The 27,972-nt window shown below is 36.7% G+C and overlaps 1 protein-coding gene across 1 annotated transcript in view; it reads right to left on the bottom strand.

The window, feature by feature from the left end:
- The window catches only part of WDR49 (WD repeat domain 49), a 142,887-nt gene that overhangs the window by 81,002 nt on the left and 33,913 nt on the right, over nucleotides 1-27,972 (bottom strand). The window contains 4 exon segments of the mRNA XM_058556411.1: nucleotides 8,674-8,822; nucleotides 10,500-10,667; nucleotides 22,359-22,533; nucleotides 23,386-23,562. Coding sequence (XP_058412394.1) covers nucleotides 8,674-8,822; nucleotides 10,500-10,667; nucleotides 22,359-22,533; nucleotides 23,386-23,562 — 669 coding nt within the window.

Raw genomic sequence — 27,972 nt, 5'->3', positions numbered from 1 at the left:
GTGATCTCCATAAGTTTTTCAGTTTTCCCTGCACTACCACATTCTATAACCAGTGGTTCTTAACCTTGATATTAGAAACATCTACAGTGCTTTAGAAATCCCCTATGCTTGGGTCCTTCCCCAGGCCAATTAAATCAGAATCTCTGATTTAGGATGGGGCTCAGGCATCAGTATTTTTTTTTTAATTTCCCAAGTATTTTCTTTGTACTGTACCTGAACTTCTCTACTTGGTTTTAAGGTCAATGCTAATCTCCTTGAACAAGAAATCTTTCTCTCAGCTTAATCAGTAATTTCGTGTGGCTTGGCCTTAAACCAGATAACTGTTACTCCCTTTCTCTCCTAATCAGTCCATATCCTTTTAATCATGAAAAATATCTCACATTAATTCAGTTTTATTAATCAAGTCCTTTGGCAAAATGTCACTTAAATATCTAGTTATTATTTGAGAATCTTAGGTTCTCCTCTTCTTTTACATTCAAGTTGGCCTTTGGAATAGAATTAGGCCACAGTTCAAAGGGAGTATATTTAACATCCATTTTCATTCCAGATACCCTAGAGATATTTTCTTTATTCTTAGTAGGAAAAATAAATAAATTGACAAACACCTACGCTTAAAAATTGCAGTTGAATAATGGATGCTTTTTTATTTATATTTTGCACACATTTTCATCTAAACTGTACTTTCTAGTTACATCAGGATATCTGAGAACTCGTGATGTCTGTCTGTTGAAAGCCACTTGCTGAGTCAAGTCCTTGAAGTGGCATATTTGGGGGTCTTCATTACATCTTCATTTTTATATTAGGAGGAATAATTATCTAAGCTTATGACTTTATACCAAGGCAAAATTTAGCTTTTCACTTAATGAAGATGACAGATTATTCTGCTTAATCTTTATCTTCTTTCAACTGTTCACCATTTAATAATGCAGGATTATAAAAGCAAATACTGTATTACTCATATACATTAGAATGAGAAACTAGTGGATTGAGACTCCAGACACCTGATCCTAGCTTTAATATAACTTGGGTTTGTCAGCTCAGGTATGTGGTTTTACCTCTCCATTTCTGCTCCTTTCTACAAAGAGGCGCCTGCCGGCTCTCAAATTCGTCAGTTCTGCCTAGAATGCAGTGAAATGGCTCAATCTATTATCTGTAGATTCCAAAATAATAGCAATTCAAAGAAATTCAAGAAGGTGTATAGTGAAGACTGGACTAAAGAAATACAGGACATCACCATGATTTCAGTCTAATTTAGCTGAAGAATTTCTCCCTGCTCCCTTCCAGTTATGGACAGAATCAATTCACATAGGCATCATAAAACTATAATAATTAATTAATTAGTAAGTAAATAAATAAAACTTTTCTTTTGTCCTATAAATATTACATTTATAAATGGGTAACTTCATGGATAGGTGGATGCATGAATAGATGTATGGATGGACAGAGAACCTGTTTTCAGTGTACTTTTTAAAACTGAAGCGGCATTATTTACATATTGGCAGCATGCCCAAATTTAATTCAAAATAGTTAGGAGAAAAAAAGATTCATAATTTCCTAATAATCATATAAAAGTGAGGGAAAAGTAGAAAACAGATTCAGACGACTCTATCGAAATGAGACTTGTTTGGTTTCATCAAACATTTACTACTACTCCTTCCATTCTGTAGGGAATAGACACAAAATGACAATAAGAAAAAAAGAGAGAGAGAATACATATCTCTAGGGGATTTCGAGGACAGCAGTGCAGCAGCTCAGCTCTCCAGGGGTAATCCACAAAAATGGATAGTGTACTTGCAGATAATAGGATAACAGGAACTGAGAGCATTGGTTCTCCTGAGTACACCTTTATGTATTAACAAGTCTCTTTATTCAGAACGTAAGCCTTTGGATAATCCACAAAAGCATAATCAGTGAATGCTTAAAGGCAATTTTGTTTGACATGATACTTGCTAACAAAAGTATTCTACTGAATACCTCAGCTAATGTTTTTAACCTAAAGTCATATAACAGATCTTTCAAGAAATATTTTTACCATACTTTTCCCAGGACTGAAGTCAAACTTAAAATACTAGTTGGAAATTAAAGTCTTCTCTTGTGCTATTCATCTTTAAATTGTTACCATAACCATTATCTTCTCTTTCTTTTCATTCTTTTCAACAAAAATGAGAGAAGACATAATAACTCTAAGACTCAGATGTCTGTTACGTGTCTGTGTATTCTATCATTACCTTGAAAAAGTCAACACATTTTCTCACACTATGAATTGTTCTGCAAAAATCTCATTGATTTCCCAGTTCAAGTTTGGCAATCAATTTAACTAATACCAGCATTTTATTTCAGGTGCTTTCTTTTCTCAGAACAAAAGTTCATTTGGGGAATTTTAAAATTTCAATTAAATTGATTTTTTGCCACTATCATTACTCACATAACACTGGAAAACATAACAGAATTTTTCCCAGTCTTTAAAAAATGTTTTCTAACTTTGTCTTTCAAACATCACTATTCTTCTTTTATTTTACCAAGTAAACTTAAACATTTTGAATTTCTCTTTTTTTTAACTCACTTTAATATTTATACTAACAACAGCTTTGAAGGAAATAAGTGAAAGCCAGCTAGAACAAGGAAACTCTGGTTCAATATCATTGCAGACTAGGTTTCTGTAGGTGGCTTTCCCGCTTCAAAGAAACACAACTCTGGGGCCGGCTCCGTGGCTTAGCGGTTAAGTGCGCGCGCTCTGATGCTGGCGGCCCGGGTTCGGATCCCGGGCACGCCCCAAGGCACCACTTCTCCGTCCAACCAGAGGCCTAGTCCCACGTACAGCAACTAGAAGGATGTGAACCTATGACATACGGCTATCTACTGGGGCTTTGGGGGGAAAAAAATGAATAAATAAAATCTTTAAAAAAAAGAAAAAGAAACACAACTCTGAATAAAGCGTAATTTCTGTTGCCTTACTGGGCCTTCAGGGAGTGGGGACAATCTCCACTCGTCCAAAGGAAGGAAGAGGAAAAAAGAAACAAACTTAAGGCAGAGACAGTGAAGAGTAGGCATAAATGCAGACACTACAACCAGGAGCCTAAGCTTAGACCAGCAGCAAAGTGGAGGAACTGGGGCAAGACTGTTCAATTAAACCGGACAAGGGAAAAGGAGACTACAGTAGCCTCAGGACAGTAGTTTTCCTCATTTCCACCAGGTAGAAACATATACAAATCTTCTCTGGAGAAAAGCACCTTCAGTTGAGTTTCTCAAAATGCCTACAGTTTAGCAACAGCAAAAAATGAGGTAACAATAAAAGATAACCAAACATAACAGGAACTAAGTCACCATGACGGAGAATCACCAAAATAACAAATATCAGATTTGGATGACCAAAGACTCCAGATATTGAAATTATTAGATAAGAATATAAAATAATTAATGTGAAATTAAAGAACTAAAAGTCAAAATCCCTGAAATGAGCAAGCAACAAAAACTATCTAAAATTACCAGGCAGTTAGAAAAAAGGTTTTAGAAAAAAAAACTAAGTTAAAATTAAAAACTCAATGTATGGGTTATATAGAAAGTGGGCACACTCCCGTTAGAAACACCCCCATTAAAGTCAAGAATATGATAAGGGTGCCTCCTGGAATATAAGAAAAAACCTAAACATGGAATGGGAAAGAAATTTGTATATAAAATTTTTCTGAAAGACAGTTAAAAGAATGAATAAGTGGAGAAATACAGGGAGTGGTTTCTCAAAATTTTAAAGATGTCAAATATCATCATATTCAATGAAATTCCAATCTAAATACTACTACTGTTTTCATGAAACATGAATATTGATCCTAAAATTTACTTGAAAGGATAAAATGGCAGACGATAGTTAAAATTGAAAAAGAAAAACAAGTAGGAATTGCCCTACCAAGTATCAAAATATACAATAAAACTATGGTGGGTAAGCTATGGTGGGTATACCATTGTTTTCCTAGTACACCACTTTTCCTAGTGTATGAAAAGACAAGTAGACTAATAGAAAGAGTAAAGCATCCAGAAACAAAGTCATGTATACACAGTAATTCAAATGATGAAAACAACAGCATTTCAAACCAGTGAGAGAGACAAATTATTCAAAAAATAATCTTGGATATCAATTTGCAGAGAATAAAAACTTTACACAAAAATAAACTACAAAATTAAATGCAAAAAAAATTCAATAAGAGAAAAAGTATTAAAAGAAAATAAAGAATATTTTTATAAATATGAACTGTGGAAGACATTCCTAAGCTAAATACAAAATCCAGAGCCATAAAGAAAATCATTTCTTATACTCATCTTCACAAAAATTAAAAACTTTTGAATGAGAAAAATAGCATAAACAAAGTTAAGAGATATATGCTTGAAAGAGGTAAGATATATGCATCATATATAATAAATATAATCAAAATATTTTTCAAACTACGAATCAATAAGAAAAAGACACAGTTCAGTTAATATGATAAAGGGCATGATCAGACAATGCACGAAAAACAAAAAATATAAATGGCCAATAAATATTTGAAATAGAAATTCATCCTAATGTTTTGTCCATCAGGTTCACAAAAAAAGTGAACAAATTAATGGTATCCACTATTGACAAGAGTGTGGGGAAACAGGCACCGTTATATACCTCTGATGAGTATTCATTTCTGAGTTGAAATCACCAGTTTACAAAAGTCCTTTAAGAAGTGCATCCCTGTTGACCCAATAGCATCACTTCCAGGAACTTATCACAAAGAAATTTACTCATGAGGTCTTAATAATGTATGTGTGTGTGTCATAGGTTTATAAGGGTAAAAAATTAGAAACAATAACTCTTTTAATCAACAAATGATTGAATAATTAAGTTATGGCCATTTATGCTATAAATTACTATGTAGCAGGTAAAAATTCAGGTCTTTGTATACTCACATAGAAAGATCTCTAGGAAAGATTGTTTAGCGAAAAGCAAGTTGCAGAAAAATATGACTTGTGTGATACCCTTTACATAGAAAGTGATAATAAATTCTACCTTGTGTTTGTATACACACATAGGATGGTATATATAATAACATATTATAAAATACCATATATTATTATAATACAATATGTTATATACTAAGTATATAATAAAACAATATGAGAAGATACACACTAAGTGTTAATAATAGCTATTTCTTGGGAGAGGAGTTGATTTGAAGGGGAAGTGAGCAAAAGGACTATTCACTGTTTGCACTACATGCTTCCTCATTTGTAATTTTTATAGGAGGACATTAATCCATTTACTTGTGTAACTTAAACAAAATAAAAATGACTTTGTTTCTGGATGGATAGAGGGAAGTTGGTGGGGGAAGGGAGGCAGAAGGGAAAAGAAGGCAAACAGGTAGGATTCAGTCACCAGCACAAAAGGCTGACTTTGTATTTTCCTCACCAACCTTGGGTCTACAAAACAGAAACCAGGCTCTGGGAAATATCAGAGGCTCAAACAAGGGATTAAGTTACAAACTGACCTGATTCTGGTGGCCAAATCAGGATTAGTAGCCCAAGAGTTAAGAGCCATAGAAAAGCCTAATCAGGCTCACTGGTTGGAAGTCAACCCCCAGCAGAGAGCCTTCCCCTAGGTTTCGACAATCCTTTTAGTCCCCGTGGTGATTCGTCTTCCAAATGACCAAGTTGCTGGCTTCCAGCAGGGCCTCACCATCAGTGTACTGCCATCTTATAAGACAGGAGTCCAAAGCAAAATGCAGTTGGGCAATTATTCAGCATGATATCAAGTTCTATAGAGATAAACTTATTGTTTAATCATCACTGGAAAGTGGCAATAGAGCAGTCTTCCAAAAAGAACTAAAGTCTCAGATCATTTTCAGAGGAAGTTATTTAGATCTAAATTGCTTTGGTCTGAAAATCCTCTAATTTAGCAACTCATTGACCAAAACATGTTCAATCAAAGGCTTTTTGAAAAAAAGATACTTTCTTTCATTTTCCCTGTTCCCTAACTTAACTCTAGTTCTATAAAACATCCAAAATAACTTTACAGCAATAAAGCTGAGGCTTAACCTGGTAGCAGAAAGCCCTGTTGTTTGTCGTGAAAACATAAAGCCCCAGATTACTGTGCATTTATCAAAGTGGAATGGATTTAGACTAATGTGAAAGGCAGCACGACTAGCTTTATTATCGTGTAATGGTTTAGAAGTCAAAGCAAAAATAGAATGATAAAACTGCTTTGGAAGAAGCCAGGTAGTCATAACACTGATGATAGCTGTACACTATCAATTCTGACTCTAAGGACATTTTTTCACTTGCTTTTAAAGTTATAAAACCTTCCAGAGAACTCTGTAATGACAAAATACTTGTATTTATTTCAATTTATGTTTAATAGAGACTCGTTCATTTAACTAAGATTTATTGAGGACCAACTAAGCGTATGGCACAATCCAAAAAAGACTTAGTCCCTAACCTCACAAATCCTGCCAGTTAGTTGGTTGATAGTTACACTATTTTACATGCTATATTCAACATGTGTTCAATGTACATTAACAAGTGATAGGTCCTGGGAAACACAAAAATGAATTTAACAAATAATCTTGCCTTTAAGCATTCAAAATCTAGTGAAAGATATAATGTACACATACAACCCTCGAGTATACAAGTCAGATTGTGTTAAATTCAATAATGAAAGTTAGAATAAAGTGCTAAACATCTCAAAAAATAAAACAACTAAGTCTGACTAGGGCATCAAAAAAAAAGGTTTCATTCTGAATTTCTTTGGCCCCTTAGACTCACAGTAATGTGTCTTCACTTCAAGCTGTCAACAAATAATCATTCAACAAACACTGCAAGGTGCCAAGCACTGTGACAGATACCAAGTGTACAGGCTGAAAAGATTCTGACCCTACTTAAGGAAGCAAACTAACAATTTCAGTACAAGATGACACATGTTCTAACGAGGGACACACAGGTGCAATGGGAGTGCAGAGAAAGAAACACCTAGGTCTGCATGAAAGACTCCAAAAAGGGGGTGAGCCCGGTGGTGCAGGCAGTTAGGTGCGCGCGCTCTGCTGCGGCGGCCCGGGGTTCGCCACTTCAGATCCCGGGCGCGCACCAACGCACCACTTGTTAAGCCGTGCTGTGGCGGCGTCCTATATAAAGTAGAGGAAGATGGGCACGGATGTTAGCCCAGGGCCGGTCTTCCTCAGCAAAAAGAGGAGGATTGGCATGGATGTTAGCTCAGGGCTGATCTTCCTCACAAAAAAAAAAAAAATAAAGACTCCAAAAAGTCTGAAACTTCTAGGATAAAGAGGCATCTGCCAGTTGATCATGGCAGACAGGGAACTGAAGGCCAAAGGAAGAGTGTGCTGCAAAGCCATGAAGACAGCGTGGTGAAAACAGCCCATAGTTGGATATGGCTGGAGCAGTCAACGGTGGAAGAGAAAAGCAGAAAGTGAAGCGGGACTCCCAGACCAGGGGACGGCTTTGTATAAACGTTTAAGAATTTTAGAGTTGATATTTAGGTGGAGGGCAAAGATAGGAGATTGAAGAATTCTTCTTACAAACAATTTAAATAGCAGGATAGAGGGCAGACTGAAGTCAGACCAGTCTGAGAGTAGGGAGACATGTTAGGAAACCCTTGTAGTATTTTGGGCAAAAGAAGATGAGATTTTGAATTAGAGCAGTGGCAGCTGAGGGAGAGGTGAGGCTGATGAACATATTTTGGTGGTAGAATCAACAGGAATTGGCAGTTGATCAGTTAAGTTTAAGGGAAAGAGAGATTTACGTAAGAGGTCTACAGTAAAATATGCAAGTTTGGCAGGACTTATGGTGGGGTGAAGCTAAGGAGTTGAAGATGAATTTCTATTTAATTTTTACATATACACATACCACTTTAGAATAAAATAAAAAGTCAGATTCACTGAAAGAGTCTCAGAAGCTGTGACCATTAAGTCTACTGTTCACCCTTCTCCTCTTCACAACCAAGTGTCTTGAAATCTATCACCTGTTAACTGGATCTATAAGCCAGGTATTATGTAAAATGGAAATTTTACAGAGGAAGAAATGACAAGATTCTTGGAGATTAATAAATTTTCCTAATGGGATATAAGTAGTAAATAATTGTGGTCAGGATTCAACCTGGACTATCTGGTTCCAGTGCAGTGTATTTTCCATCATATTTAAAATATCCCATCAATATCATCAAATAGAAATGGACTGATATACTTAATTGAAATGTTCTTAATGTACTTGATATTCTTCAGATTAACTTTGATTTCTAACTTACTGAGTCACTTCAATATCAAAGCAACCATAGCTAATTGGCTGTGCCTACTTTGTATCTTACCAAAGTAACATTTCTTCATCCTTATTTCTATTTTTTTCTGTTGAATTAGTGAAAACTGTGGAAGTTCTCCAGATGTGACCTATTGAGAGCCCAATAATGAAGATTAAATTCATGAGTCCATGGCTTGAAAAAAATTTTTAATGAAATACTTTGTCCAGCTGCCCATGGCTATTGTTAAGTGACCATCAATATCTTTTCCAAATATAGATTTTCAAAGACACAGTAGTTTGCCAATATATTTTAAAAATCTACGCCATCTCTCAGAGGAATTCAGGACCAAGGATAGATTTGGGGAGGAACTGGGGAGGCAGAACTAGGTAAATTAAATGCACAATGTTACTTACTTTATCTCTGGAGAAGCTGAAAAGTTGTTTTCTTGCAGCAAAGAACTGGACAGCTATTACACTGGCTGAGTGACCCCAAAGAACGCCGACTGGCTTAGAGACAACGTAGGGCTTCCAAAGGCAGACTTTATTGTCAATGCCAGCAGTTGCTAATCAGAATTAGAAAGAAAAAAATGTTTTTAATAACATGAATAACCCATAGCATTTTCTTGTAGAAATGAGTTTGAAATGAGTTTATCACATATTTGTAGGTTGAAAGATGCCTTCTGAGCGCTAAGGAAGGAAAGCTTGAAGGAAGGAAAATCCCGTCATTGCCCGACAGCCCAGGCTGACAGGGCATGAGTTCTATCACCTGAAATAGTTGAAATGGAGGGAATAAGGGGAAGGGGCATGCATGAAGTAAAAGGACAATACAGTCCCATTTAGGAAGCAACCAGCAGGCCAACTAGGAGGGACAAAATTCTGCTTCCTTGTCCCGTTTCCCCTCTCCAGCCAGCACAGCCTGGGAATGTAGACCCAGCAGTAAGAAAGAACCAAACCAATCTTTCAAGTTTCCAATTGATGAAAAAGTATAAGGAAAAAAATTATTTTGACTGTTATGTAAATAATCAAGTATTTACAAGCAAACAAGCCGTGTCAATATTCTTTTGACCTGCTTTATTGAGAGAACTGAACATGTATTGGTTATATGCAGGGAGCACGTCCAGAGCAGGAGTACAGTGCCTCTTCAGGCCTGTGGAAACCCAGTAGAGCACTCTTCCTTGTTCCCTGGTTTAGGGCTGACTGTGGAGCTGAACTTATTCACCCTATTTTTCCAGCACTATGACAGGTACAAGATAATTATTAATATTAGGGGGCTGAAATAATTAATCTATGAATCAATGAAATGGTTGATGTTTGAGTCCTTCCAAACTCAATTCACCAACCCCTCCAGCCTTGTCTGGTAAATCTACAATATTCCTTGAAAAGTTGCTGTTGGCACATTCCTGAGTTCACATACAAGGTATCTTTTACCACGAGAGTCAGCTATACTGTTAGGGAGTTTAGAGACTCAGCCCCCTGGCTGATATCAACACTCTTTACATGAAGGACAATTATTGAATGAGAATTAATATGACCCATTCTGTAGGCCATGTATGCTCATTCTCTGTAACTATCCTGTTAATTTTTCAATAATACCTCATCTAATATCTTGTATATCAAATTATCAGCTTTCAAAATGTCCAAATATTTTATTTAAATAGTTAATGCCTGAAAACATTTATAGCTTATTTCCTCAGCTAAAATATACTCTTTTACATCAAAAGAACTCTTCTTTAGTAACCGAAGGCTAGTATAATCTGAAAATTTTCAAAAAGCATTAGAGTTTGTATTCTGAAAGGTGATTGAAAAACGACCTACACTTTTCAGTTCTCTATTGTGTGTGTGTGTGTGTGTGTGTGTGGTGTGTGTGTGTGTGTGTGTGTAGTAGCAAGGAAAATGATGTATTTGTTTGGGTTGAGCATTTGGTGGTTAGAAAGATGACAGAATGGCAGCCACTGTACAAACTGTCTTCTTTCTCTATATCATTTTATATCCCCACCAATTCTAATAAAAACACTAATTAAAGCATTGGGGCGCTTTCTCATTTTTTCACCCCAATGTAGTTCATATACACTGCACATCATAATGCATCATTATCAGACATTCTCAGGCAATAAAATATGAGCTGCTCAAGTTGGTCTCTCTGGCAATAAAGCAACAAGGTGGAGAGGCTCCATGCATACAAACAGGCACCCCAGACTATTCATGAGGCCCTCATAGTTACCGTGATTTATTCTACATACCAATTAAATTGAGCCGAGAGTGGTAATCAAAAGCATGAATGCCCTGGGCAATGTTGAAAGATGTCATTTTAAGTTGCTTTTTTGATTTCTCTCTCCAAGCCAGCACCACAGTGTTTGTATTGCTGGTTGTACTGGAAATGATAGCATCTAAAGATGCATTGTAAGTAACTGATGAAAAAAAGGAAAACAATTTTTAGTTGATTTCTCACAAGATCTGAGCAAAATAGAACTGTTTTAATACGTAAAGATAAAAATTAAACTTAGATTATGATGACACAATCTGACACTTAGCAAACACCCCATTAACTCCTTTTCCCACCAAAGTCTGCATTTGCACTTTTCTTCCACTCAAAAGATACCTTGAAATTTGTTTTAATTAGATGGCAGGAAACAATATTAATCATAATAATCTTATGGGATTCTGGAGATGTAAGATGAGTAATTGGCCAAATTGCTAGGTTTTTCCTCCTGGGCCTGAAGCAGGCAAGCAAGAGCTTAGCAGCCATCTGCTGCTCTCCAAGGTCCAGCTCACACCTAAACCGTGGTTTACTTAAGTGTTGACTGGTCTAGAATGTTTGAGAGTGGAATGGCCAGGACTCAATGCCCTGCCAAGATTCACAAACACAGCTAGAGGCTCGGGTCAAATGGCTGATCCTCCATTCCCAATGACCAGACGCTGTGGAGCAAAATGCCACTTCCCAAGCAAGAAAAATGATCCTGTTGCCTTTTGCCAAGAAGACCTTTCCATACCTGTCAGATGCACATGCTCCAAAAGGGAAATAGCCACAGCTGCTCTTTCACCAGCTTCAAACCACTATGCTCTCCATGGTTAGGTGGAAGTTCTCTTTCGCATTTTGCTCAGACAATGATTTGTACCCCAAAGTTGAACATTTCTGGTTTGACCTCAAGATCAAATTCCTTCCTCACACAAAGAAGGATGCTGCAACTTTGTATAGCTTAAGGAAAGTTTTTGTAGCAGAATAGCTCTTGGAAATATTTCTGATCTGCTTGTTATATAGAATCAAGAGTGACACTCTCGGAAGACAATTCGCAGCTGGTCGCTAGCATTCCTGCACTTCTTATGAAAGTGACCACCGACTGCCCTTTGTTCCCAGCTATCTTGGAATGTAGAGCTAGTGTCTCCCTTTGGAGCAATGGCAGACATACTTGCTACCCAGAATAATACAGACAACGTTTTCCTTTGGACGAAAAGGCAAGCATGCATCCTTTCTACTATAAGAGATTCAGATTCCCTAAGCTTGGGATTCCTCTTCTATAATGCAACCCACTGCATGGACAGGCGTTCATCTGGGACCATCTGCGTTGCCTCTGTGGGACTTGGGGGCAAGGGGAACTGACATAAATATGCTGATACTCATGTTGCTTGCTGTGCTGTGAGTAATAAAGGCCTTTTTCTCTGACACAGGGGTCTTATATCCTCTGTCATTTTAAGATTTTTTAAAAAATTTCTTTCTCTAAGTGAGCACCACGGTATTTGTATTGTTGGTTGTGCTGGAAACGGCAAGTAGCAGCTACCTTGCAAATAGCATGGAAGCTCAGACTCTTCACCGGTCTTAACAGGTAGGTACCTTTTGGAAAAGTACTCGTAACTTCTTCAAGAAAAAAGCATGCTTCAGTAAAAAGTTAAGTCCAGCATCTAGTTTTACTATTCTGGTGAAAGAACTTAATTTGCTTTATATATATGAGTGTGTGTATATGTATATATGTATGTATATAAGTATATGTATGTGCCTGTATACATATATATGAATATATAAATTTCCAAATAATTTTTAAAGGTAAGGAAATTCTGAGAGGCAGAAGGATAGCTCAATACATTGCTTTTCCTCTAGCCTATTCTATTGGGTTAATTGCTTCTAAAAGCAACTAGGATTTATTCGTTTGAGAGCTGATATTGACGTTATGTGAATACCTTAGTTTAACATATTTCATATCTATCTCACTATGAAATATATGACTTAACATGACCAATTTAAAACTAAATTAACGAGTTTGAGACTATCCAGGATGTCATCTATAGATATCCTCTCTCGAAACATAGCATCTCCTCTTCAAAGATTTATTGGGCATTTACTCTGCACCCTGTGCTATGAGAAGGTTAATAAGAGAAGAAATAGATACAGCCTGGATGGCCCCAAGCTTGGAACAAAAGACGTGTAAATCAAACAATTAGAGAAAACTTCAGCACACAACAAAGTGATAAATTGAATGGTACAGAAAGTATAATAGAAGTTCAAATAAGAAAGAAACTGGTGTGGGCTTCAAAGTTCAGAAGATATTTGGTGAGCTTTGACAAAAAGATAGCATTTCAGTAGATGAGAGGTGATGACAAAACATGTGCGGGAAACAAAAGGTAAACTGCAGAATTTAGAGCTGAAAGAGGACTAAACTACCCCTTGACCTTACAGATGAAGAAACAGAGACCCAGGCAGGTTCAATGATTTGGCCAAAGTCAGAAACTGATTATTGTCAAACTCAGGACTGGAGCCCAGGCATTCTGACTCTGAGTTTGCTATAGTTTAATGTTACATAACACGCAATATTAACAATCCAAGCTCAGGACATTAGCATCAGGCAGAGCCAGAGTACATATTCAGAATACAGGGCCTGATCCCTTGACCACCGGAGCAGGGCTTCTCAAATTTTAATATGCACGTGAGTCACTTGGATATCAATGTTAAAATGCAGTTTTTCATTCCGTAAACCTAAGATCCTGCAATTCTAACAATCCCCCCCGTTGTTGCTGCTGACACTCTCTTAGGACCACACTTTAAGCAGCAAGGCACTAGAACACATTCTACAGAGAATTGCTATCATTTTGTACTCTAGAGAATTAATCCATAGTTCTTAAAATTTTGGAGGCTAAGTGACGCTTTGGGAATCTGATGAAAGCTGTAGACCCTCCCCACCAGAAAGATGTATATGCACACAAAATTTTGTATAAAATATCAGGATTTTAGGAGCCTCCCGAACTCCACTCATAAGCCCAACCATGATAGATCTGAAGAATTCAGGTGATGAACCTCCAGTTATAGGTAATTTTAGATTGCAAAACACTTCACCTGCTTTCTCAAGGGATTCTTAAAATTTCTATTGCTAATGATCTGTACCCTTTGTGTTAATCAACGCCCACTTTGGCTCCTCTTTTCAGCTTCTGCTTCTTTAAAGTAAATGAGTTTAACCGGCCTTTGATGCAGGCGTTCTCCTAATCAATGCCAGAACACAATTTCTAAGGGAAAAAGGAAGAGCTGGGAAGCAAAGGACACTTTCATAAAGGAGACCAAAGCAGAGCTGCCTCACAGAGCACCAGGCACACGGAATAATTCTCTGTGAAGTTCGTTGTGAAACACGGAAGTAATGCTAAAGGCCAAAATGGTCTACTCCTCCACTCTGCCTAGACTTTGCCTGGATGGTGTGTTTCTTGCTCATCCCCCATTACATAATCTCCTCAACCTATGGATTACTTATAATAGTTATTAGGATAATTTATTGAATCCCTACCACGTGCCTCGCATTGTGCCAGATGCTCTCACTCTATAATCATCTTCGGTAAGTAGGTTATCCCAAATCTACTGAGGAAAAAAATAGACACTGCAAAAGCCAACTTCCCAAAGGCGTGTGGCTAACTAGAGGTGGAGATGAGATTGAGCCCTGTCCTGTGTGGCTGTGAGCTCTCTGTTCTATGCTGCTGCATCCTTCTTTTCCACTAAGCCACACTGCCACGTGTATGCCAGGGCCACATCTGAGGTTCTTTCTATTACCAACTACATTTATGTCCCCCATACTCCCTCACTTCATCTTTTTTTTTTTTTTTTTTTTTTTTTTGTGAGGAAGATCAGCCCTGAGCTAACATCTATTGCCAATCCTCCTCTTTTCTTTTTTTCTCTCCCCCCAAAGCCCCAGTAGATAGTTGTATGTCATAGCTGCATGTCCTTCTAGTTGCTGTATGTGGGACGCAGCCTCAGCATGGCCGGAGAAGCAGTGCCTCGGTGAGCGCCCGGGATCCGAACCTGGGCCACCAGCAGCGGAGCGCGCGCACTCAACCACCAAGCCACGGGGCCGGCCCAGCCCTCACTTAATCTTGAGTCTTCCCTTTCCTGATGATTTCACTTTTTTATTGTCGTTTATCCCCCTAGGAACAGTATTGTCCTTCCTTTGTCCTCCCTGCTCTCTCTCCATTCTTTTCTCTCATCTACCGCCTTTCCTTCTAAAAAAATGAGAGAGAAGAAGGAAGGAATGAAGGAAGGAAGGAAGGAAGGAAGGAGGGAAGGAAGGAAAGGAGGGAAGACTCAAGAAGTAATCCTATAAAAGTGAGTCCTTTGAGTCTCATTGGGGAGCAATTAATTAATTTCAGGGGCATAAAGGTCCCCGATCACCTGCTACCCCACTGCTGCTACTTTACTAGAAGTGCCGACAGTATAAAATCTGATGGCAAGTGTTCTCATTCAGGGAGCAAGCTCATTGAAAATATTCCCTTTGTTTACAGAAAGTGCTCAGGATTATTATAACGACTCAATGAAGTAATATTATAAGATCTAAAGTACACAACATAACACTATAATCATATCTTCAAATCCATGGAAATTCTAAAATATCATTACAGAACAATCAAAGTAAAATATTTCTACCCAGAAAATTGCTTTGTCATGTGTTTCCATATCATATCCAAGTATTATCTTTAGTTTTGAGGCTATAAAGAAAGACGTATAAGGAGGCACATTCTGCTCTGGTATTCAAAGCATTGCTTTAAGATCCGAATCTGCAGGTTACCAAGTGACATATATGAGCCTGTAGTGTTACAGATTGGAGGCTCAACAATTCACACTTTATTTCTAAACCAAGATATAACTTGTTTCTGACTAAATTGTAGAATGCCAGAGCTCTTGAGAATGCCTGAGTAAAAGGTGAGAGTAAAGCCATTTCCTTAAAATCAAATTATCTGATAAATAAAAGTGTTTTCCTCACTTCTTGAACAGAGGAAAGGAAGTGACAAGTTATGATTAATACATTTTAAAAAATATACAGCTAGGGAATGGGAAGAGCTGATGAAATAAATAATTTGTTTTTAATATTCTCAGTGAGTCTGGGGGTTGGTAGAGGAAATTATTTTTAAAATTACTTTTAGATAATATTTTGAGGGGAAAAAATGACAATTTGACCATGTCTGTCTATTAAGATGCTAACTTTCAACTTTTCTGCTATCTTGCCACTTAGTCATAAAAAAAGGCATTAAGGGAACCAGCCATCGATCCTCGTCCTCATGTGCTGTCAAAATGACCCCGTGTAATAGCAATTAGTTAATGTGGAAAAGTGATTTGAAAATGAAAAGTGATACCTAAAAACTAAGTAAGTAATGCTATTAAATGCACTTAGAGGAAGCTAGAATAAGGCCACACTATATCATTTACCAACAGATAGAAGCCATAGCAGGGTAGAAAATTGGGCCATTTCTAACTGGGAATTCTTATTATCATTTTTCAGGCTTTTACTTTATGAGTCATGTGACTTAGGAAAACACCCTACCTTGAACTTTCTTTGATATTCTTTTGTTGAGAGAGTTTATTTTCAGTTGCATTTCTTATTTTGAAGTTGGAGTCCCATTCTCTGAGACTACCACAGGGCTCCCTATATTCTGAGCAACTACCATTTCAAGGAGGAAAGATAAGAAAGAATAACTATATCTAGTCCAGTTTTAAACATCAAAATACATCTAATTCAGTACTGCTAGGCACTTTAAAAAATAATAATGCGATTAATTTAATGACTTTTCAAAATACTGATTAGACTCTTGTTCATGATACAAATGGATCTCACCCTCCCACCACACTATGGAATCATCTGCAGGAAGAGACCTCTTTCTTCAAACCTAGCCCACAGGCTCACAGCTGATTTCAGCTGCTTTAAACACAGCGAGGGAAGGGGCAGGAAGGCAGCATGTACTAGCTAACTCAGTGGTGCACCATCTTTTGTCTGGAGGACTTAGATGCAGGGAAGCAGAACAAGTCAGAAGCAAGACACTAGATCTGGCTTCTCTTCCCAACCTAGTTCCTATCAATTACGAAGGCTCCCTGAGGAAACAACCTGGTGCCTGTATTCTGAATTCTCTGGCACAGCTCTGTTAATTAGCACAGCAATTAGTGATTCTGTTATCAGTTCACACTGTTTTGTACCTTCTCTTAGCCATGGTCAAAAAAAAGGAGGCAAAACACCTTTCAACAGAATAAAAAAATCAATGGTTTCTATTGTTGGCAATTTAGTGTTCACTCTTTCAATAGCTGTACTTCTAGGCTATGGTTTCCAAGGTTTCCAGTGACATTGTCTATATGAGAAGGCAATTATTTGGGACTAAAAAAGTGAAAATTCTCTGAGATTCAAGACATTTATATCTTACCACTATTGCCCAAAATCTAGGTACTTACTTTACAAGCATTTCAGAATGTAATTATTTTTCCATTAAAATATGGCACAGAACCACTCAGACGAGATGAAAACATTTTCTCCTTCAAAGTTTTAAATAAGAAGTCTGAACCTTATCTTAAAGCAGTGAGCGAATATTCTTATGTCTGCAACTGAGTTTTTCCTTTGACATTTCAGTTTTACAGATATGTTATACTTGGATGCAATGAAATATTATTACCATACTTGCTCATGCATTTCTTTCTTTTCTCAATTGTATATTCCCTCCTCACACTGAGAAGAAAATCAGTAAAAATATTTCTTGAGGAGTTCTAGGAATATCATCAGTTCATGCTGCTGAGGTAAAAAGAGCATCAAGTGAAAGCAGCCATTAGTTGCTGGCTCCCGACAGGCTACATCTTGGAGACCAAGGAGCATAGTCGCTACTAAGCCCACTGTCCGACATTTGACTCCAGCCTGCCTTCCTCCTTCTCCTGCCTCCTCACTTCAGCCTTCCTGCCTTCTCCTCGTACGGAAACAACCGACCTGCAAGCAGGCAAACAAAAAGTTGTATCTCAGCTTCTCGTCTCTGTTGCTAAATCTGGGAAGAGATGCTCATTCATTGGTTAGGACTGAAGTAGGTCCCCTTTTAGACGTACTTCAAATCTAAAACTTGAAAGAAGAGAAAATATTTATATAGATACTTCACCTTTCTATACCCTTTACTTTCTCCTTTTTGTATTATCTTCTCTTCTACTTCATTTTCCTCAACATCCATTCATGCAGCATTAAACTACACATTATTTGTACATATGTCCTTCTCACCCCAACCACTTTCTTTTAAACATAAATAACTCTCTATTTAAACAAAAAAAAAAAACACTTCTACACATATTTAGCAAGATTTCTTTGGGTTTATCTCTTTTCTTTTGAAATATTTTTCAATAACATTTACCCAATGTCTTAGTCCATTCGGGTTGCTATAACAAATACACAGATGGAGTGGCTTAAACAACAAACATTTATTTCTCACAGTTCTGGAAGCTGGGAAGTCCAAGAAAAAAGTGCTGGCAGATTCGGTGTCTGGTCAGGGCCTACTTCCTGGTTTATAGATGGCCTAGTTCTCAATATGTCCTCACATGCTGAAGAAGTGAGAGAGCTCTCTGGGGTCTCTTATACAAGGTCACTAATCTTATTCATGAGAACTACACCCTCATGACCTAATCATCTCCCAAAGGCCCCACCTCCTAATACCATCATATTGGGTGGTTAGGATTTCAACCGATGAATTTGAGGGGGACACAGAAATTCAATCGATAACATTCTGCTCCTGCCCCCTCAAATTCATGTCCTTCTCACAAGAAAAATACATCCCAACAGTCCCAAAAGTCTTAACTTATTCCAGCATCAACTGTAAAGTCTAAGTTCAAATCCCATCCAAATATCATCTAAATCAGATATGGGATATGGGTAAGACTCAGAAAACAATTCATCCTGAGGTAAATTTCTCTCCAAGCTGTGAATTTGTAAAACCAAGCAAGTGATGTGCTTCAAAAACACAATGGTGAAACAGGCATATGATAGGCATTCCCATTCCAAAAGGGAGAAATGGGAAAGAAGAAATGGGTAATAGGTCCCAAGTAAAATCTCACAGGGAAACTCCATTAAGCCTTAAGACTCAAGAATAATCCTCTTTGGCTTGATGCTCTGCCTTCTAGACCCACTGGGAGAGCAATATCACCCCCCCCCGGGGAACTGTCCAGGCTGTGGCAGTGGCCCCACCCATGCTGCAGCTCTCATGTCATGGCTCCACTGGGGGCAGCCCACAGGCCTTTGCAGGCCCCCCCCAACTAAGGCACAAGGCTGGGGCTTCCCGGCCCACCTGAACCAGAGTCAGGCCCACCCTTTGAAACCACTCTGCAATATCTCAGAAGATCCAAGATCCTGAAGACATAGCAATAGAACTAAACTTACTAACTAAATCTAACTAAACTAAAGCATAGTGATTAAAAAAAAAAAAAAAGACTGCATAAAAATGAAAAACTTACATATACATAATGAGAGTCCCAGAAAAAAAAAGGGGGAACAGAAAACTTTGGAAAAAATAACAATCGAAACATTTTCAAATTTAATGAAAACTATAGATCCACATATCCAAGAATGTCAATGAATTCCAAGCAGCATAAACACACACACACACCAAAAAAACTAAGGCACATCACAAACAAATTGCTTAAAATCAGTGAGAGAGGAAAAATCGTATAAACATTGCATTATGCGTTATAGTGGACACTAAGGAGAATAAAGGACATATCGCCTGCCCTAAGAAGATTGTTTCAATTTTCAGTTTATGTATAAATGTGATTCGCATGTGAGACATCCAGATTCTCTTCTGAGATTGGGAGGGTTATGACAGACTGAATCAAAATTCTGATGTGGGTACAGAAATTTGTAGGATTGAGTCACAGATTGAGCAGCATCTGAAATCAAGATTTTAAAGAGAAATGCAGGAACAAAGCCAAAATTGAGAATCTTACAAACCATGCAACGGAGACCCATCTGAAGTAGATGGATGGCAAAGTTAAGGGAAGTTTCAAGAACAATACTGGCAAGAAAGACTCTTCTTTGGTGGCAGATAGGGAGTATCTCAGAATAAAGAATCCTTCAGAGGTAGGCAACCTTGAGAAGGCAAGCTGGGAAGAGTCTTAGCACTGGGCCCAGGAGGGCAACTGTGATCTGCAAAATAGAACATTTCCCTACCTGGAAACTGATGTCTTTGTAGGACATTCTAAAATGGTGCATCATTCTACATTTCAGACCTCAAGTGCTGAAGATTCCTGTTTCAGAAGGTTGCTTATTTCTCTCCTTCTTTATCATCTCCATTTCCTCATGGTCAAAAGCCTTCTAACTAGCCAGTATGATTTCAGTTTCTTTCTTTGTCTTCCAACCTTTGCTAGACAGAACTACCAATAAACCTTTCCTAAATGCCGTCTGTATCAGGTCTGTCCAAATGTCCTCAAAAACCTTGCGTGCCTCACTGTTTCATTTTCTATCAAATGCGAACTTGGCCTGGCTGCCGAGATCTTCCAACATATGTCTCTATTAGACCTATTCACTTTTATTTCTCAATACTCAGTCTCTGATCTATTCATGTCCATCTCTTTCTCCATTATTATTATGCCTGCTTGTCTGCCTTTACTCACGTTCACCATGCTCTCTCTCTTTCCCTCCACCTATCCATCCTTCAAGTACCAGCGCCCACCCTTGACGCTTTTCCTCATGGCTTTTCCTGCTTAAGAATCACTATAGGAGTCAAAATCTTGTTTGTATAGTTTAGTAGCTAATTTTCAGTATCATAGTACAATGTTCTAATAAATTTTTTTATATTAGTCTTTAATCGTTGTTCGTATATTAAGTTTTCTGAGGGTTAAGCCTATAATTAATCTTTCCTCTACAATCTCCAATGCCTGACATCTTTAAAACACATAAAAGATAAATAAATAATTGTTGATTGATTAACACATTACGTCCACAATTTAAATAAACTGGCCAAATTAAATTTTTTTAAGCTGTTCTTCCGAAGATTATCTACTTGATTACAATAAGTTTTGATTCAAAGAGCTAAGAAATATGTAATGCATATTCGATAGCAGAGATCCTTAATATTTTTTTATGCATAAAACTTTTCTGTAGCCAATTCCTAATTACAGTGATTTAGAGGCCAAACTCCCAAGTTGGATTCCCTAGGTCACAAACACGGATCTCTACTGCTGATATTAAACTAAGATACTAAGTCTCCATGTTCTTTTCTCAGTAGAGGAGGGCACCACAGATCAGAATAATATGTTGGAAATATGATGAGCAATGAATTCACAATGACCCAGAGAAAAATCCCTATCCTGCAACTTAACAGACAAATGCTCTTCAGCAGTTTGCTTCACCAGTGGGGTTGGTTTTTGAAAGGTTTAAATGAAATTGTGACGGGGTCTAGAGTGAGAACGTTTCCTTCTCTCCCAGAGTGTGAAGACAGTATTTAGATATTACTCACATTCAGAAAAACAATCTCAATTTTAAAATCTTACTTGTTAGATCCCCAACCTTTTCAAAAACAGAATTCTATTAGCTACTTCTCTGTATTTATCCATATTAATTTAAGGTCATAGGACTCAAATAATACACTAAACTTAAGGGAACCTACCAGAAGTAGATTTCAAAAATTATTACTTTATTACTATAGTCTATCTAGTCTTTGGTTTATGTATTAAAATATCATGTTTGCTTGGAAGCAGTTGCAATAGCTCCCTTCAGTTTCTAGTACTGTGATTCTTGTTTCCATATTATAAAAACATAACACATAATTTTCCGCCTGTCACATATAGTGGATGACCAAAAAATATCATCTTTTGTTTTTCCCACAATTAATATCATGCCAGAACTAAAGGATGGTTAGAAGGTACCAAAGACATGGTATGATTTATATTGAAGATAAAAAAATGCAGAACCTATAGTTCATTATGTGGGATATTATTTTTGTGGGTCATGCATTAAAGAATTAGTTCTAACCTCCTAAAACCCAAAGACAGTAAAACTTATCATAAAAGCCAACAGTTGGGTCCACTTTAATTGCCTCTTCTTCTAAGTATATTAGGAGTAGATATACAATATAACAGTCAATGAGATGGTTAGTTTCCCTTCCTTTCAGTGGGCATTATTTAATGTAGCAATTTAGAAGTGAGAAAATTACCACAGTCCTTAGTGTCTAGACCAAAGGAGATATCAGAGCAGATTTTACACATTTGGATCTCGAACTCTTAGATGCAAATTTTGTAAAAATTAGGCATATTGTGGAACTAATAAACTCATTGGTGACTAGGTTTTAAGAAAGTTCTGCCTTTCTATAGATGCTATTTTATAACATAATCCTATCACACAGAGAACTGCCACTCAAGTACTCTAGATCAGTGGAATTCAGTCAGTACACCAAAAAAGAGAAAAAAGAAGAAAAGAAAATTAAGATTCCATTTTGAAGGCAGACAAACTAATATACTTCCTATGAGAACCTAAAGGAAACACAGGAGTGGTTTTGAGGGAGCTTGTTAAATTCTTTTATTAAGATCCCTGAATGTGACTAGATGAGATTAGTTAAAAATCAGAGTCAGGTTGAAGTTAAACGATTCTGTGACAATTTTCTCTCTTCTCCTGAGATTTCTCGAGTGTACAGTTCACCTGAATTAATTGTATGAGGCATAAATTTTAGAAGGAAAGAAAAGAAAGAATAATTCCTACTGGTGTGCAGGGAATAGCAGAGAGACCAAGCCAAAACCTCCAGAGAATCAATTATTGGTTTCTAGACTTGAACATCGTGTGAAACATTTTCATCAAAGAATATAAATGTAGAAGTCGAAGGTGACTGTTTCTTTCATTACTGTTCAAATTCAGTACCTTGCCTGACCCAATCTCCACGATGAAGTTTGTGCTCCAATGTATAGCAACATTTGTGAGATCCAGAGAGCAGTTCCGCCCAGTGAATGCTCATGGTGGCTTCTTCATCTTCACACGCACTAGCAGGACGCTCGAACAGGGAAATCAAGGCCGTCGTGAAAGCAATTGCTTGAACCTTGAGAGAGACATTGAAAAGAGAACAAATATAGGCAGTGTAGTTGTTGTAAAAGATTCTATGTTCTTTAAGATGAATAAAGAATAGATATTGAATTATCAGAAATACATTCAACATTATTTAAAAGATGCAGGCAGTTATATTAAAGACAGGACAACTACAAGGTTGGTAAAGCAATTACCAAGGGCAGTTCATTATTTGCTTTTATGATTCACTTGTCATTAAAAATGGTAAGAATGAAAAGCTTTCACGTTATGAAAGGAAATTGTTCAAATTAGGCTACTTCAGAGTTCACAGGCACATTCTAGTGTCATTCAGCAAATAATAATTTTTCAGAGGTCGGGTGGAATTTGACAGGAAGACAGAAATCATTGTATCCAGTGTCTGGGTGTTAGAGCTGCCCTCTCTAATGCATCTATCCCTTTGTTACATGATACAGGAAATAAGAACTTCCCAGGAGGCTAGTACAGAGAAGGCTGAAACCTTATGAATGAACATCAGAATAATTAATTTGAAAGAGTTAGGAGAGATAACTTTCAACATTTAATATTTAATGTTTATTAATATTTGGATCTAACAGATTAAGCATTCTATGGTGAAAACGTTAGCAATTTTTTTTCTAAATAAGGAAAATGAGACTACACATAGGCAAGAAAATCACAATGAAGACTGGTTTTCATAAGCAAGAAGAGGAATTGTGACCTAATCCATCTTTTCTATGTCCAATATATGTGGCCTTATAATCTATAAGTAGTTCAATTAGGAGGACACACTCATTGCATTCTATTTCTATATTGAGCTACATTTTGGTGATTAAATCTACAGTGTTCAAGATTTCATTCCCTCACTTACCTTTCCAGTTATGTCCCCAAAAGAAAGAATTGATTCATTGGCATCAAGAGGGTCATACCAATAATCCATGCAAATTGGTGTTCCTTTCAGGCCTTGGAGTTTATATTGACAAGGAAATTCTTCTTTGGATAGCAGATCATAGAAACAAATCTCTTTACTTGTAAAAGCCACTGCTATCTAAAGTAGCAAAGGAGAAAATCAGAAAGCATTTCTGATGGATTTAGTGAAATAGATATGTGAAACAGATATGCAAATCCTAACACCAAATCAGACATTGTCCCCTGAGGGTCCTTAACAGTATTACAGAAGTATAGCATGTAGCACAAATGTGCTTTATTCTAGCTTTGGACTCTAGCCAAGAAAAAATTCTTCTCATTAAAGGCATTTGAACATACTTTCTTCCCTATCCCCCCTTCATGTACCTACCAATTTCTTCCATCCATGGGAGACTAGATGGCTAATCTCGTAGGAAAGACAAAGACACAGAGAGCTACAGCATCACAGTCATAGCAGAAACTTTATAAACCACATTTTACAAAGCAAGCAGAAGATTTCACAGAAGTCAATTGATAAAAACTCTGTAAGTAGCCTTCCTAGGTCAGATAAAATCCTAAAAGCTATTTTAAAAAGCGTAAATAAAGTTGTTGATAAAATTGACAAAACTTTAGCTAGCTAACCCAGGGAAAAAGAGAAAAGACACACATTACTAAAATCAGAAATAAAAGAGTGGACATTATGATCAACCTTATAGAAATAAAAAAGGCTTATAAGAGAATACCATGACTAATTGTATGCCCACAAATTAGATAACCTAGATGAAATGAACAAATTTTTAGAAACACAAAAATTACCTAAACTCAAGAACAAATAGGAAATCTCAGCTGACATATAACACGTAAAAAAATTGAATTAGTAATCAAAAATGTTTCCCACAAAGAAAATCCCAGGCCCAAATGGCTTCACTAATAAATTTGACCAAACATTTAAAGAATTAACACCTATCCTTCTCAAACTTTTCCAAAAATAGAAGTGGAGGGAACACTTCCCAAATCATTTTATGAGGCCAGTACTATCCTAATATCAAAACCACACAAAGATATCAAAAGAAGAGAAAACTGCTGATCAATATCCCTAATGAATGTAAATGTAAAAATCCTCAACTAAATACTAGCAAAGAGAATCCAGCAACACGTAAAAAAGATTACACACACACGACCAAGTGATATTTATATCAGGAATATAAAGTTAGTTTAACATAAAAATATCAATCAACATAATACATCATATTAATAGCATGAAGGACAAAAACTGTATGATCACCTCAATAGATATGAAAAAAGCATCTGACAAAATCCAACATAGTTTCCTGATAAAAATACTCAACAAACTAGGAATAGAAGGGAACTTCTTCTACCTGATAAAAAGCATGCACAAAAAACCCCACAGTTGATACCACATTTAATGGTGAAAAACTGAATGCATCCTCCCTAAGGTCAGGAACAAGATGAGGATGTTCACTCTCAACACTCCTATTCAACACTGTAGTAGAGTTTCTAGCCAAGGAAATAAGGCAGGAAAATGAAATAAAAGCACCCAGATTGGAAAGGAAGAACATAAACTATCTCTGTTAGTAGATGACATGATCTTATACATAGGAAATCCTAAAGAATCAACAACAACAACAAATAATTAAAACAAGTAATAAACAAGTTCAACAAAGTTTCAGGATATAAGATCATTGTTTTAAAATCTATTATATTTTTATACACTAGCAATTAACAATCTGAAAATGAAATTACCCAAGGCAGTGTTAGGAGAATGAAAAGACAAAACACAGACCAGGATACAATATTTGTAAAGTATCCATCCGATAAATGTATATAGCCAGAATATATAAAAAACTCTCAAAACTCAATTATAACAAAATAAATGCAATAAAAAATAGGCAAAAGATTTGGACAGATTGTTTACCAAAGAGGATACACAGGCAGCAAATCAGTGCATGAAAATACATTCAACATTATTAGTCATTAGGGAGATGTGAATTAAAACCACAATAAAATAAAACACAAACCTATTAAAATGGCTAAAATTAAAAGGAAAAAACCTGATCATACCAAGTATTGGTGAGGATGTGTTTTATCCACAAAATGGAATATTATGTAACAATAAAAAGATAAACTACTGATATACCCAACAACATGGATGAATCTCAAAATAATTATGCCAAGTTAAAGAAGTCAGACAAGAAAGGAGTACACACTGTATGATTCCAATTACATAAGTCTAGAAAATGCAAACTAATCTATAGTGAAGAAAGCAGATCCGTGTTACCTGACAAGGAGGGATGGGAGGGATTGAAGGGGAGATTACAAAAGGGCCCAAGGCAACTCTTAAGGGTGATAAATATTTTCATTATCTTCATTGTGCTGTTGATTTTTCACAGGTATATAAATGTATTACAATCTATTAACACTGGTAGTTTTAATATGTGCAGTGTATTTTGTGTAATTATACCTCAACAAAGCTGTTTAAAAAAAGAGAAGAAAAAGCAACATTTTTTAAGCTTCTGTGTTGAGTAAGTACAAAGGAAAGGCGAAGATTTAGTTATCAGTCCTGGAAAGAAGAAACAGGGCAACATAATCATTACATAATATAGCAACACAAACATTACATGATAATAACAGAATGCTGCACACAGATATAAAAAAAATTTGGACTAGAACTATCTTTTAATCCATTAAAGAGAGCAGGTTAGGCATTAACATCAGATCCTTAGCAAGAAGAAACTGAATGTGACGTCAGCTGCTACTCTGCAGGCAGCAAAGGCTCTGAAACACAGGGGCAAATTTCACAACCTCTTATTGACCAGTCTCTCATTCTTAAAGTAGGAATGATATCTACATCGTGGTGATCTAGAGAGGATTAATAGAGCAGGGCATGTCACGTGGGAAGCTAGTGATGATGACGATGATTCTTTACGGTTCCAGGCAGTGGAGCAAACTATTTCTCACTAAAAAAGAACCTGGCTCTTTGGAGAAATGGCTGGTTCTGGGTCTGGCATAATAAAAATACGAGATGCTCCTAGAACATCTTGTCATACTAGGAGCAAAGAAGCTTTCCAAGACTGCTAGGATTATATCTAAAAAGAGTCGGAAGCTGACTTGCATTGATTCTACTGTCCAAAAATCGTACAATTTTAGGGATGGGATAATAAAATCAAATTTGTTTAAACTCACAAGTTTGTAATGATATTCATAACAATAAAGATAGTAGCATTCATTTTTATTCTTTAGAGGATATCAGAAAACCAGCTTATTATTTTGAATACAGGTAGATAAAAGTAAAGAATTGGGCATTTATCCTGCCTTTGTTATACAATTTGTACTACATGATAGCTAAATAATTGACAAGGGCCATTCTTTTTCATAGAGGTATTCCAGCTTATAAAGGAAGAGGAAATGATGAAATTAGAATGTCATCATCTTGCAACTCCTAATAAATTGATGGATCTAGGAATAATCAGCAATAATGGTTAACATCCCTAAAGGAGAGAGATCCTGGCATTTGGTGCCTCCTGATTGAGGAACACCTATTCCAAAACAAACAAACCATCCCGAAACTGATCAAGGCTTTAGACTTGACTACTGATTTACAGGAAATAAAGGGAACAAGTGGACATGTTAAACAACCCCACATAAAGATGGGCTGCAAACTCTAAAGGACAAACACCTAGTTTCTTTAACAAAAACAGCAACAACAAAAAAAAATGCAAGAATAAAGAAGAGACGGAGGAAAACATACAGATCAAAAGAGACACATCAACGATTCACAAAGTTTGGACCTTATTCAGATCTTAATTCAAACAAACTAATAAAACAATCAATTAACAGACTATTAAAAAATTATAAGACAAGGAAATATGTACATGAGTGGATATTTGATGATATTAAAGAATTATTGCTATTGATATTAAATGTGATAGTGGTATTATGATTATGCTAAAAAAGACATTTTTTAGAAATACTGAAATATTTACATATTAAATTGGATGTTTTGGATTTCAACAGAAGAGAGGTATAGATGAAACAAGATTGGGTGTGCACTGGAAATAGTTAAGGGTGGATATTAGTTCTTAATACTATTGTCTCTGTGTTTAAAATTTTTCATAGTAAAATTTACTATCTGCTGAATATAAAATACTAAGAATGTGGATTCTTTAAGCCGCATCCTTCCCTCACAAACTTATTTTCCTTTCTTGCTCATATACCTGTGAGTTATAGTTATATAGTTACGTGAAGTTCATAGTTATATGAAGATATTTGGACCGAGTGGGCCCTCCCTATCAGAATCAAGAAACTGACTGGTACAGTGGTCAAAATCAGATAAGCAATTCCCCGTAATTGCACTGAGCTATGCCATGCAGCGTTATAGCCTCTCAACTCTGCATGGAGATCCACGATCCTGCTGTAAACTATAGAGTCATAAAGGTCTTATCAGCTAGTAGCAATGCAGCATGGCCACATTTGGGACAGGGCCAAGAATCTGAGTCATTATCAACGGTGTCATTTAAAGGCACACAAGGGA

This window comes from Diceros bicornis, chromosome 15 (genome assembly GCF_020826845.1).
Source record: "Diceros bicornis minor isolate mBicDic1 chromosome 15, mDicBic1.mat.cur, whole genome shotgun sequence".
NCBI classification, from domain to species: Eukaryota; Metazoa; Chordata; class Mammalia; order Perissodactyla; family Rhinocerotidae; genus Diceros; species Diceros bicornis.
This window is presented reverse-complemented; position numbering and strand designations above follow the sequence as displayed.